Source organism: Rhinopithecus bieti, unplaced genomic scaffold (assembly GCF_001698545.2).
Source record: "Rhinopithecus bieti isolate Rb0 unplaced genomic scaffold, ASM169854v2 scaffold_12592, whole genome shotgun sequence".
Lineage (NCBI taxonomy): Eukaryota > Metazoa > Chordata > Mammalia > Primates > Cercopithecidae > Rhinopithecus > Rhinopithecus bieti.
Window position 1 is genome coordinate 36,844 of NW_016807142.1, and position 13,527 is coordinate 50,370.

At 45.7% G+C, this 13,527-nt stretch overlaps 1 protein-coding gene across 4 annotated transcripts in view; it reads left to right on the plus strand.

Moving 5' to 3' along the window:
* Window positions 1–13,527, plus strand: part of MTMR14 (myotubularin related protein 14) — a 53,770-nt gene that overhangs the window by 3,355 nt on the left and 36,888 nt on the right. For all 4 annotated transcript variants that reach the window (XM_017880325.1, XM_017880326.1, XM_017880328.1 and 1 more), the window contains exons 2-3: window positions 1,188–1,336; window positions 10,713–10,821. In XM_017880325.1, coding sequence (XP_017735814.1) covers window positions 1,188–1,336; window positions 10,713–10,821 — 258 coding nt within the window. The remainder of the gene's footprint in view (window positions 1–1,187; window positions 1,337–10,712; window positions 10,822–13,527) is intronic.

The following is a 13,527-nucleotide window of genomic DNA, read 5'->3' on the forward strand; positions in this document are numbered from 1 at the left end:
AAAATTTTGTTGGCTGGGTGTGGTGGCTCTCGCCTGTAATCCCAGCACTTTTGGCAGGCGGATCATGAGGTCAGGAGTTAGAGACCAGCCTGGCCAACATGGTGAAACGTTATCTCTACTAAAAATACAAAAAATTAGCTGGTCATGGTGGCACCGCCGCACCTGTAATCCCAGCTACTCGGGAGGCTGAGACAGGAGAATTGCTTGAACCCAGGAGGCAGAGGTTGCAGTGAGTGGAGACCATTGCAGTCCAGCCTGGCAACAGAGCAAGACTCTTTCTCAGAAAAAAAAAAAAAGGGAAGAGGCCAGGTGCGGTGGCTCACACCTGGGAGGATCACTTGAGATCAGGAGTTCAACACCAGCCTGGCCAACATGGTGAAACCCCATCTCTACTAAAAATATGAAAATTAGCCAAATGTGCTCACTTGAACCCAGGAGGCTGAGGTTGCAGTGAGCTGAGATCGTGCCACTGCACTCCAGCCTGGTCGACAGAGTGAGACTGTCTTTTAAAAAAATAAAGGCTGGGTGCATTGGCTCACGCCTGTAATCCCAGCACTTTGGGAGGCCGAGGTGGGCGGGTCACCTGAGGTCAGGAGTTTGAAACCAGCCTGGCTAACATAGTGAAAACCCCGTCTCTACTAAAAATAGAAAAATTAGCCAGGCGTGGTTCTGTGCACCTGTAATCTCAGCTACTCGAGGTGAGACAGGAGAATCACTTGAGCCCAGGACGCAGAGGCTGCAGTGAGCTGAGATTGCACCACTGCACTCCAGCCTGGGTGACAGCGAGACTCCGTCTCAAAAAATAAATAAATAAATAAAAGAATGGGGAAGCTGACCAAGGAAGGTAGTGGATTAGTAGCAGTTTCAGTAACTGGACCAAGAGTTCGTATGTTTTATGGGTTGTAGACCTCTTTGAATCTAATGAAAGCTGTAATCCTCTCCTCCAAATGCTCAACACCCACAATTTCAGATTCATTGTTAGGGAATTAAGAATCCTTCCTGAAGCATACAATATATGGGTTAATGAACTACATGTAGGGCCTGTGGCCTAGCATTACATCTTCCCAGCACAGAATAATTATCACCGAGGTATATGTCTTTCCCAGTGACCTCTCAGGCCATGGACCTCCTAATTCTCACCCTCAGAACCCCATAATTCTCTTTGTGGTCTGGTCTCCTCTGTGCAGGTTGAGCGCATTGAGAAGAGATGTCTGGAGCTGTTTGGCCGAGACTACTGTTTCAGCGTGATTCCAAACACGAACGGGGATATCTGCGGCCACTATCCCCGGCACATCGTGTTCCTGGAGTATGAGAGTTCTGAGAAGGAGAAAGACACGTGAGCATCATGTGACCGTAGTGTGCATGTCTGGGGAGTCCGTGGCAGCTAATCCCTGTGGCTAGGAAGTCTGTAGCTGGGCAGGGCAGACTCACTTTCCCCAGGTGTTAAGCCTCATTGGCATTTTTATTTACTTCAAGGTTGGACAAGTCAGACTGACAAGGTGGCATGGCATAGAATGATGGGTTGGGAGTAATAGCCCTTGATTTCTGTTTCACTTCCACCCTAGAGCTCATTGTCCTAAGACAGCTGACTTCACACTTCGCTTCTCTGAATATCAGTGTCCCTTTTTTAGAGAGTGTGGGTGGGAGGTACACTGTCAAGACAGGCTTACCAGCGTTTACCATATGTAGCACTTAGGACCCTGAGGTCTAGAATCAGACTGCTTGAGTTCACATCCTGGATTCCGCTTTTCCTGGCTGTGCAACTGATGCTGGGCAAGGTATTTAACTGCTTTGTCCTTAGTTTTCTTATTGGTAATTCTCTACCTCATGTTAATTAGTCCTTTTAAGGACTAACTAAAATTTTAGAAAAGTGGTAGTCCAGAGGATAAATAGGGCTGATAAAGCCTGACATGTACGTTGTAAGAATTAGAAATAAAAGCTACCATTTATGGTGAGCCTACCAAGACCTGAGTACCTTATGTGGGATAACAATTTATACCAGAGCAGACAGAATGCTTGGTGCGGGATGTGGCCTGTAGTTAGTCGGTAAATGGTGTAGTTATTTGATACTGATAAGTACTCAGAGCATGAGGCTCTAGGAAGTACTATATGTTGATCTCAAAGTTTGCTCCCCTAATCTCCCTACTTCCTGCTGAATTTAAGGGAATTTCAGGAGGCGTTGTCAGCACTATCTGTGAAATCCTGGCCCCGTGGGTGAAATGTTGTGAGGAGTACTGCAGCAGTCATGCTGCATAGTGCAGTAGCCCCTTGCTACTCAAAGCACGGCTAGCAGTGCACTCAATAACTTGTTAGAAACGCAGAAGCTAAAGCTCCAGAGCCACTGAGCCAGAATCACAGCAGAACAGGATGTCCAGGTGATGCGAATGCACTACCAGGTTTGAGAAGCGCTGCCATAGGCCAAATGGGGAGAATGGTTAATTCTGCCTGGTGTTTGTGTGCCAGGGAAGAACTGGAATTGGAAGGATGAGCAGGAGTTTCCCTGAAAATGTCCTTAGGGATCAACTCATATAGGGGTCCTGATCATCAGGCCAGGGAGTGTGAACCTGTGGGTTGTGTGTGGGTGTCAGTGGTTTTATTGTGCTAGGAACCCCTGAGCACTTAAGATTACAGATTCTCGGCCTGGCCTAGTGGCTCATGCCTGTAATCCCAGCCTCCTTTGGGCGGATCACCTGAGGTCAGGAGTTTGAGACTAGCCTGGCCAACATGGTGAAACGCCGTCTCTACTAAATATACAAAAGTTAGCTGGGTGTGGTGGCACACGCCAGTAGCTACTCAGGAGGCTGACACAGGAGAATTGCTTAAACCCGGGAGGTGGAGGTTGCAGTGAGCCGAGATTGCACCACCACACTCCAGCCTGGGCAACAGAGCAAGAGCAAGACTCCATCTCAAAAAAAAGATTACAGATTCTAGAGCCTCTCCTGGGCCTTCTGGAATCAGAATTTCCAGTCTACATTCTGTGAGAGCTCCCTTGATGTCTTAAATTACAGTATAGCTGGAGAACCGCTGCTGCAGGCCATGGGGAGCCAGAGAAGGTTTACAGCAGAGGAACAATGCTTTAGAAGTTTAAGCACTAAGCCTTAGTTTCCTCATCTGTAAAGTGGGGATGTCTATAAGAGTGCCCATCTCAGCCGGGCATGGTGGCTCACACCTGTAATCCCAGCACTTTGGGAGGTCAAGGTGGGCATATCATGAGGTCAGGAGATTGAGACCATCCTGGCCAACATGGTGAAACCCCATCTCTACTAAAAATACAAAAATTAGCTGGGCGTGGTGGCACACGCCTGTAATCCCAGCTACTCAGGAGGCTGAGACAGGAGAATCACTTGAACCCAGGAAGCGGATATTGCCGTGAGCCAAGATCGCACTACTGCACTCCAGCCTGGAGACAGAGCGAGACTCCATCTCAAAAAAATAAAAAAAAAGAGTGCCCATTTCACAAGGTTGTTGTGGGGTTCTCTAAGAAAAGAATGTTAAGGACTCTTGTAAACAGATCACAGAAATTGTATCACGTTCTCAGTTATATAACCTAAGAACTCGGGATCGCCAAGCCTAAAGAATTGGGGTTATGGCCCCGTTATTTATGGTTCTTAGCTCTTCCTTAATTCCTCCTTCCAGAATTAGGTAAACTTCGTTTCTTCTTTTTTTTTTTTTTTTTTTTTTTTTTAAAGACAGAATCTTGTTCTGTTGCCCAGGCTGGAGTGCAGTGGTGTGATCTTGGCTCACTGCAACCTCCACCTCCTGGGTTCAAGAGATTCTTGTGCATCAGCCTCCCAAGTAGCTGAAATTATAGGTGCGTGGCACCATGCCTAGCTAATTTTTGTATCTTAGTAGAGATGGGTTTTGCCATAATGGCCAGGCTAGTCTCAACTCCTGGGCTCAAACAATCCGCCTGCCATGACCTCCCAAAGTGCTGGATTACAGGTGTGAGCCACCGCGCCCGGCCGAGTAAACTTAGTTTCCATCAACCTTTAAGCTAAAGTTTCTGAACAAGAGGGTCTTGTTTTGTTTTGTTTGTTTTGTTTTTGCCTTGCCGTCCTCTTCTATCCCCTTCTTCCTACCCTCTTTGGTGCTGGGTGGCTGGTGGTTTTACCTCTGTGCCCTGATGATGACATTCTGATATTAAGCTCAGCTGTAATCAAGATGGGTTTTTTTGTTTTTGCTTTTAATTAAGATGGGGTCTGGAATGTAGTGGCACAATCATGGCTTGCTGCAGCCTTGATCCCTTGGGCTCAAGTGATTCTCCCACCTCAGCCTCCCAAGTAGCTGGGAATATGGGCACATACCACCACTCCCAGCTGATTTTTTTAAGTTTTTAGTAGAGACGAGGTCTCACTACATTGCCCAGGTGGGTCTCCTGAGCTCGACAGATTTCCTCACCTCGGCCTTTCAAAGTGTTGGGATTAGAGGTTATGTGCCACCGCACCCAACAGAGTGGTTCTTTTCTATGTTGATTTTATGAGTGAATCAACTGGGGATCTTTCTACAATGCAGAGATTTCAGTAGACCTGAGGTGGGCCTGACATTTGGCATATTCTAACAAGCTCTCAGGTAATACCAAATGTTACCCTTCAGTAACATAATAGTACATTGAGGAACCTAGTCGTGGTTGCCTTGTAGAAGCTTTTCCTGGAAGGAAACAAGTTTAGTGTTGATCCCTTGAAGAGAAAGAAACTAATATTTATTGAGTACCTCCTATTTGGCAGGTATTGAGGTTTTAGATAGATGAAGTTGAGGCCCAGAGAAGTAATTTGCCTTTGCCCAAGATCACAGAGGTAGTAAACAGAGTGGGGTTAAAAGCTATGTTTCCTGACTCTGTGCCTGTCTGCCTTTTCTTTCACCACTCTGGCTCTCCCACCTTGTCTAGCAGAACCTCACAGTCAGGCCAAGGCCGCTATGGAACATCATTAACCTTAGAGGAGCTTGTTGGAGTTTGCTTTTACTTTGCACTCCTTGCAAGGCCTTAAAGTGTTACTGAAGTGATATTGAGTGGGTGATGCCTACTTGTTGAAAGGGGGGACTTCGGGTGTGTTTGGGTGGGAAGAAATAGAATTTTTTGCTTTTTTACTGTCTGGCTTGGCTGTTACTATGATGCCGAATTAAACTGAATAGACTGAATAAAAAATAGACTGAATTAAACAGGGTAGAATTGGATTTAAGCAATGTTTTGGTCCTGTTAAGGAACCTCTCCAATTTGGTTCATCATCTGGGAATAGAAGCCTGGATAGGGATCCCTGAATAGCCAAGACATGTTTGTCAACAGTGTTCATTCAGCTGCTGCTGTGTAGTAGACCTCAGGGATCAAGTTGGACGCCAAATAGATGAAGTCCTTACCAGTAGGTCTAGTGGGAAACAGAGTCCAATAAAGAAGCAATAACTGTTAATAAGAGCTGGAATTGGGGGAAGTACAGGTGAGGCCCTGTGGGATAGTGGTTAAAACCATGGGCCCAGTGGCTACCCACCAGGGTTTAGAATCTCAGCTACCCTGTTTACCTGTTCTGTGACTTTGGGCTAGAGATTTCATCTCATTAAACTACCTCCTCTGTAAAATGGGGTAAGTGAGGACTGAGTGAGATAATGTGGGTGTAAGCTCTACTTTGTGCCTCTTATCTATTAAATAATATCAGCAGTAACATTTATCTCAGAAAGTTTTGAGGCACATCACAGGAATAACCCACCTAGTTTGGTAAGTGTGGTGCCTGTCTGGGAAAGCTTCCTATTGGAAATAGGCGATAACAGCATTTTCTTCTGTATTTGAAAATACTTTGGCTGGGCATGGTAGCTCATGCCTATAATCCTAGTTACTGGAGGCCAAGATGGGCGTTTCACTTGAGCCCAGGAGTTTGAGACTGAATTAAACTGAATAGACTGAATAAAAAATAGACTGAATTAAACAGTCTGGGCAACATGGTGAGACCTTGTCGCTACGAAAAATACAAAGCATTAGCCGAGTGTCATGCTATGTGCCTGTAGTCCCAGCTCCCTGGGAGCCTGAGGTGGGAGGATCACCTGAGCCCAGGAGGTCAGCTGCAGTGAACCATGGCACCACTGCACTCCAGCCTGGGCAACGGAGGAAGACCTTGTTGGGAAAAAAACAACAAAATCTCACTACCTGGTAACATCTTGCCAGAAATTTCAGTGCATACATTACAAATGTAAATACGGAAGCCTACATTTATCCCTTCAAATGTGAGTATTATGTGCCAGACACAGCTCAGTGCTTAGCACTGCAGTAAAAGAATCCTAAGGACAAGAGATAATAAAATAAAAACAGGAACTAGTGAGAGAACAGAAACTGAATTGCTTCTTTTTTTTTTTTTTTTTTTTTTTTTTTTTTTATACAAACGGAGTCTCATTCTGTTGCCAGTGCTGGAGTGCAGTGCGCAATCGCTCACCGGCTAACCTCTGCCTCCTGAGTTCAAGCAGTTTTCCTGCCTCAGCCTCCCGAGTAGCTGGGATTAACAGTGCGGGCCACCAACCTGGCTAATTTTTGTACTTTTAAGTGTAGACAGGGTTTCGACCCATGTTGGACCAGGCTGGTCCTTTACCTCCTGACCTCAGGCGATCTGCCCCGCCTGAGCCTCCCCAAGTGTTGGGATACAGGCATGAGGCCCACTGTGCCTGGCCAGAAACTGAATGCACTTGATATAGGGGACGCGGTAGGGAACCACTGGCCGGCCTAACAAGAAAAAAGCTGGGGTCATCTACATTAAAAAGACCTCCCTAGAGGAAACGATTTAATGTGTCCTCCACCAGGGGTTTTTTGTTGTTGTTTTTAACAGAAGTTAGCCTGAGAAATGCAGCTTGGTTTTGAGGATAGAACTTAACCTGGGAAAATCAGATGTAGCAGGGTTTCAGGAGGAACTGGTTGAGCTAAGTGAGAGCAGTTGCAACATATGGTGCTGACCAGATCTGTGACACTGGCCCATGGGGCCAAAAAGTGGAGAAGGCCACCTTGGGCAAGTTCTAAAAGGTGCTGGTTTTATGTTCCCGGGTCTAGTTTAGGCATATTAATGTGGTACTGAGGTGCCTTTTGTTTCATAGAGAAACTGGGTGAGGGAAGGGCAGCACACATCTGGGTTCTTCTGTCAGCTTGTGTGCCTAGGCCTGACCTGGTGGGTTTGTTGCCACCCTATGGGCGCTTGGCTTTTCTTTTTTTTTTTTTTTTCCCCAGACGGAGTCTTGCCCTGTCGTCCAGGCCTGAGTGCAGTGGCACGATCCTTGGCTCACTGCAAACTCTGACTCCTGGGTTCAAGCAAAAATTTCTCTGCCTCAGCCTCCTGATAGCTGGGATTACAGGCCAAGCACCACCATTGCTCAGGCTAATTTTTTGTATCTTTAGTAAGAGATGGGGTTTCACCATGTGGCCAGGCTGGTCTTGAACTCCCGACCTCAATGATCCACCTGCCTTGGTCTCCCGAAGTGCTGGGATAGACAGGCGTGAGCACAACGCAACCGTATCGGCACTTCCTTTGCAAAGGCACCCCCAGCCTCTTCAAAGTTTGCATTCTTCCTCCTTCTTGAAACAGAGAAAAAAATTTAATTAACAAAAAATTGATATCTTACAGGAAAAGACACCATCGGGAAGTTCAGTCCTCTTTTTATACCCCTTTGTTCTCTTTCCAAGATCATCAAAACTATTCGTCCTGTTTTTTATTTGAAAGACTGCTTTTTTAACCTTCATTTTCAGACCCCCCACATTTGATAGCAGGTTATATTGTCAAGCCACAATCACCTATATATATCTTCTAGTATATATATATTATCCTGTATCCTATATAAATCTGCTATATATATAGTATGTAATATCTCCTATTATCCCTGTATATCTCCTCTATATATGTATCTTCTGTATATTCTTCTATGTATATATCCATATATATGTTCTCATATAGATATAATAAATACTTTTTTTTTTTTTTTTTTTTTTTTTGAGATGGAGTCTCGTTCTGTCACCCAGGCTGGATTATAGTGGTGCAATCTCGGCTCACTGCAACCTCCACCTCCTGGATTCAAGCAATTCTCCTGCCTTAGCTTCCCATGTAGCTGGGATTACAGGCGCCTGACACCACACCCGGCTAATTTTTTTGTATTTCTAGTAGAGATGTGATTTCACCATGTTGGCCAGGCTGGTTTTGAACCCCTGACCTCAAGTGATCTGCCCGACTTGGCCTCCCAAGGCACTAGGATTACAGGTGTAAGCCACCACGCCTGGCCCCTAGATATAGTTTAAGTAAGAATTCGGTAGTATTTTAAAGACTTTGTGTTTTTATTAACCCTAACAGCATCCAGATACATTTAAAGAGGTACTGCAAGTATGTGGGAGTCACTGATTTATTCCTTCTGAGATAATATTTGGGTGCATGTGTACAAGAGGAGCTGTGTAATAACATGCAGATTCCTAGAAGGATTAGGATGTGAAAGGAATTAAATTCCCTCTAGGAGTTGATCTGAAAGCTCAACCCTTTTAAGGAAGGAACGTGAGTGTCTTTCCTTCCTTCTGCTGGGTTACTCTGCATAGCTGGGAAAGCTTCCTGCTCTAACTTCGCTGCCTCTTGTTTCTCTTGCTATCAGAAGCTCTGACTGGCTGATGTGAGCTTTGCCAAAGGTTGGTAGGTGAGTTTATTTATTTATTTATTTTTAGACGGAGTCTTGCTCTGTCACCCGGGCTGGAGTGCAGTGGCCGGATCTCAGCTCACTGCAAGCTCCGCCTCCCGGGTTCATGCCATTCTCCTGCCTCAGCCTCCGGAGTAGCTGGGACTACAGGCGCCCGCTACCTCGCCTGGCTAGTTTTTTGTATTTTAGTAGAGACGGGGTTTCACCGTGTTAGCCAGGATGGTCTCGATTTCCTGACCTCGTGATCCGCCCGCCTTGGCCTCCCAAAGTGCTGGGATTACAGGCTTGAGCCACCGTGCCCGGCCAGGTAGGTGAGTTTATGAGAGTGAACCCTTATTTTAGGGAAGTGTGATTTGATATGGGTGTGACTTGCTGGAGCTCACTTCTAAACCTGACTCATGTTCTAGAAGCTCACTTACCAAGCCCAGTGCGTTAACTACTACACGTCCCTGTGTCACACATGGCTTCTCTTATGCCTCCTATGCTCTGTGCGCTGTTGGCCATATGGACTGTGAAAGCAGAGGCCTAGAGCCATGTGGACCAAGAAACGTTATCTCATTCTGCCCTCTAAAACAGCACTCCCCAACCTGTTTGACACCAGGGACCGGTTTCGTGGAAAACAATTTTTTCACGGCAGGGAGGGGAAAATGGTTTCAGATGAAACTATTCCACCTCAGATCATGAGGCATTAGGTTCTCTGCAACCTAAATCCCTCACATGCGGAGTTCACAATAGGGTTCGAGTTCCTATGAGAATATGATGCCACCGCTGATGATCTGACAGGAGGTGGAAGTCAGACGGTAATGCTCACTTGCACCCTGCTCACCTCCTGGTTCCTAATGGGGCACGGACTCGTACTGGTCTGGGGCCCAGGGCTTGGGGACTGCTTGCTCTAAAAGATCACAAAAATCTATATTCAGAGTTATGTAAAAAATAGGTAAATACTTAGGCCGGGCGCGGTGGCTCAAGCCTGTAATCCCAGCACTTTGGGAGGCCGAGACGGGCGGATCACGAGGTCAGGAGATCGAGACCATCCTGGCTAACACGGTGAAACCCCGTCTCTACTAAAAAATACAAAAAAACTAGCCGGGCGAGGTGGCGGGCGCCTGTAGTCCCAGCTACTCCGAAGGCTGAGGCAGGAGAATGGCGTGAACCCGGGAGGCGGAGCTTGCAGTGAGCTGAGATCCGGCCACTGCACTCCAGCCCGGGTGACAGAGTGAGAGTCCGTCTCAAAAAAAAAAAAAATAGATAAATACTCAAAAATGGTCCTGTGATTTCCAGAGAGGGTCCCCAGGGCATCAGGTCTTATCCTGGGAGTTAAAAATTGGACACCCTAGAGATAACATCCAGTTTTCTGTGTATATTTCTGAATTTTGTGTATGTCTTCAGTTTAGCTCACCTTTTTTTCTTGTAATCTTAAAGGTTCAGAAATCAGAGTGATTTAAGTTTTAATACCTATAATTAGCACTTTTTTCTTTTCCTGAAAAACTTAATCTATCTCATGCCTGTAATCCAGCAGTTTGGGAGGCCAAGGTGGGCGGATCACCTGAGGTCAGGAGTTTGAGACCAGCCTGGCCAACATGGTGAAACCCTGTCTCTTCCAAAAATAAAAAAATTACCCAGGTGTGGTGGCTCACACCTATAGTCACAGCTACTTGGGAGGCTGAGGCAGGAGAATCACTTGAACCTGGGAGGCGGAGGTCGTGGTGAGTCAAGATTGCGCCACTGGGCAACAGCAGTGAAACTCTGTCTCGAAAGAAAGAAAGAAAGAGAGAGAGAGAGAGAGAGAGAGAGGAGAGAGGAGAGAGAGAGAGGGAGGAGAGAGAGAGAGAGAGAGAGAGAGAGAGAGGAGGAGGAGAGGAAAGAAAGAAAGAAAGGAGAAAGAAAGAAAGTCTCAAAAAAATGGATGGATGGACGGACGGACGGACGATAGATGATATAAAATTTCGGAATGACATTTAATTTCAAGCAAGCATTCTATACATAGATCTGGTATGGGGGTCTGTGTGAATAAACAAATATACACAAAGTTCCCACTTCAAAGTCAGCTTGACCTGCTTCTCTTGCCTGTGTGTTAGGTTTGAGAGTACCGTACAGGTGAGCAAGTTGCAAGACCTCATCCACCGCAGCAAGATGGCCCGGTGCAGAGGACGGTTTGTCTGCCCAGTAATCCTGTTCAAGGGCAAGGTAAGGCCCATACCATAGCTTCATGTTCCAAGACTCTTCTGGAGTAGCTGACTTAATGCAAAGTATAGGGTCTTTTTTTCCCTCAACATTTAGTAGCCAAGCATTGGGTGGTTACTGGGTGCCTGGTGTTGTGGGAAGCAGTCCAGAGAAACAGACCAATTCTGACTGAAGGATGGTTCTAGGTAGGGAAGGGATGGTCACACCAGCATACCCCACCCTGTGTTCTAGAGCCAGACTGCCTGGGTTCAGATCCTGACTCTTAATTCCTGCCTATGCAAAGCCTCCTTTTCCTCTCCTATAAAATGAGAATAATAATCACCTATTTCAAAGGTTTATGGATTAGATTAAATCAAATGAGTTCATATATTGTTGGTCCATTCTTTCAATTATATAATTCACCAAGTAGTTATTGTATGTTGTGTGCCAGACACTGCTTCAGGCCTTAAAATACATCACGTAAAGCAGACAAAAATCTTTATTCTCATGGAGCTTATTTTCTAAGGACTTCTGTTAATTTGGCTCCCCAGTATGGTTTCATTTTACCTATCTTTCGGTGTAAGGGATGTGCCCATTTCATTGCAGATGAAACAAAGGCTCAGAGTGACTAAGTAACTTCCCTAAGTACAGGGTACACATCAGGGCAAAGGATGAAGGGAATTGAATGAGGAAGGCTGCAGGCTGAGCAGGGAGGTGGCTCTGTGTTTGCTCAGAAAGCCATTGTGATGTTTGAGCAGGGAAATTCCGAATGCAATAGCAACTGGGGAAAAATTGGTCCTGGAGGAGTGGACCAACATACAGAGAGCCTCAGAGTGGAAGGGAGCGGAATTCATTTAGCCGGTATCTGAGTGCCTCAGTGGTCAACGGCAGGGCAGTGGGGAGAGTCTTGACTGTTGTCTCAGTCCCTGGTATGCCTTTTTTGTAAATTGGGAAACGGGAGGAAGGAAGGGAGACTCTGCCAAAGGCTTTCTTTGGCAGATCAGTTTTCAGAAGTATGTATGGAAGTTAGGCCCTAGAAATTGATCTTCCTAAAGCTGTTGCCACTTTGGAAAATTTTCATGTTCCCGAAAGTTATTGGAGCTTTTTTTTTTTTTTTTTTTTTCTTTTGAGATGGAGTCTCTCTCTGTTGCCAGGCTGGAGTGCAGTGGCCCAAACTTGGCTCACTGCAACCTCCACCTCCCAGGTTCAAGCAGTTCTTCTGCCTCAGCCTCCCGAGTAGCTGGAATTACAGGAGCGTGCCACCACACCCAGCTAAGTTTTGTATTTTTAGTAGAGACGGGATTTTGCCATGTTGGCCAGGCTGCTCTCGAACTGCTGACCTCAGGTAATCCGCCCACCTTGGCTTCCCAAAGTGCTGGGACTACAGGCGTAAGCCACCATGCCTGGCCTGCAGCTTCATTTTAAAGAGTACCACCCTGTGCAGCACAGTGCTCGTCATTAGAAGTTGCACAGGAGATACTCCAACCAGTGTTTCTATAGAACAGCAGTTTAAGGATATGCTTGTGAAAAGCATTCCGTCAAATAAGAATTAGAAATACTGCATACTAGATTCATAAAGTAGATTGTTAAATGTATGTTGATATAGTTAAGGCTCTGAGAAGTCTTGTAGCAGAGAGGCCTGTGTTAGGTCAGACACGTGGCTCACAGCAGGCACTTAGGAACTAGTATGATGGTGGCAGCATTATTATTACCAGCACTACTTTAGGGGCACCAGCCTCTGCCAGGTTGAGGAAGAGAGAGAGGTGTGTTAAGAAATGCTTGCTTCCACAACCTAAATGTCCAACAGATGAATGGATAAAGAAAATATGGTACATGTACGCAATGGAGTACCATTCAGCTATGAAAAATAATGAGATCCTGTCATTTGTATCAGCATGGATAGAGGTCATTATGTTAAGTGAAATAAGCCAGGCACAAAAAGACAGACTTCACATGTTCTCACTTACTTGAAAGCTAAAAAAATTAAAACAATCAAACTCATGAAGATAGAGAGTAGAATTATGGTTACCAGAGACTGGGAAAGGGTACTGGCAGGGACAAGGGGGAGGAGTGGGGATGGCTAATGGGTGCAAAAATATAGTTAGAATGAATAAGATCTAGTATTTGATAGCACAACAGGGTGACTACGATCAACAATAATTTATTGTACATTTAAAAATAAGAGTATAATTGGATTGTTTGTAACATAGGGGATAAATTCTTGAGGTGATGGAACCCCATTTACCCTGATGTGATTGTTATGCATGGTATGCCTGTATCAAAATATCAGCCGGGCGCAGTGGCCCACGCCTGTAATCCCAGCACTTTGGGAGGCAGAGGCAGGCGGATCATGAGGTCAGGAGTCCGAGACCAGCCTGGCCAACATAGTGAAACCCCATCTCTACTAAAAATACAAAAAATTAGCCGGGCATGGTGGCGGGCGCCTGTAGTCCCAGCTACTCTGGAGGCTGAGGCAGGAGAATTGCTTGAACCCAGGAGGCAGAAGTTGCAGTGAGCCAAGATCATGCCATTGCACTGCAGCGTGGGTGACAGTGCCAGACTCTGTCTCAAAACAAAAAAAAAACTCATGTACCCCATAAATAAATAAATGTACACACAAATATTTTTAAAACTTAAATACTTCCAGCAGAAACAGAAAATCAAATACCGCATGTTCTCATTCATTAGTGGGAGCTAAACAACAGGTACGCATGGTCATAAAGGTGGAGA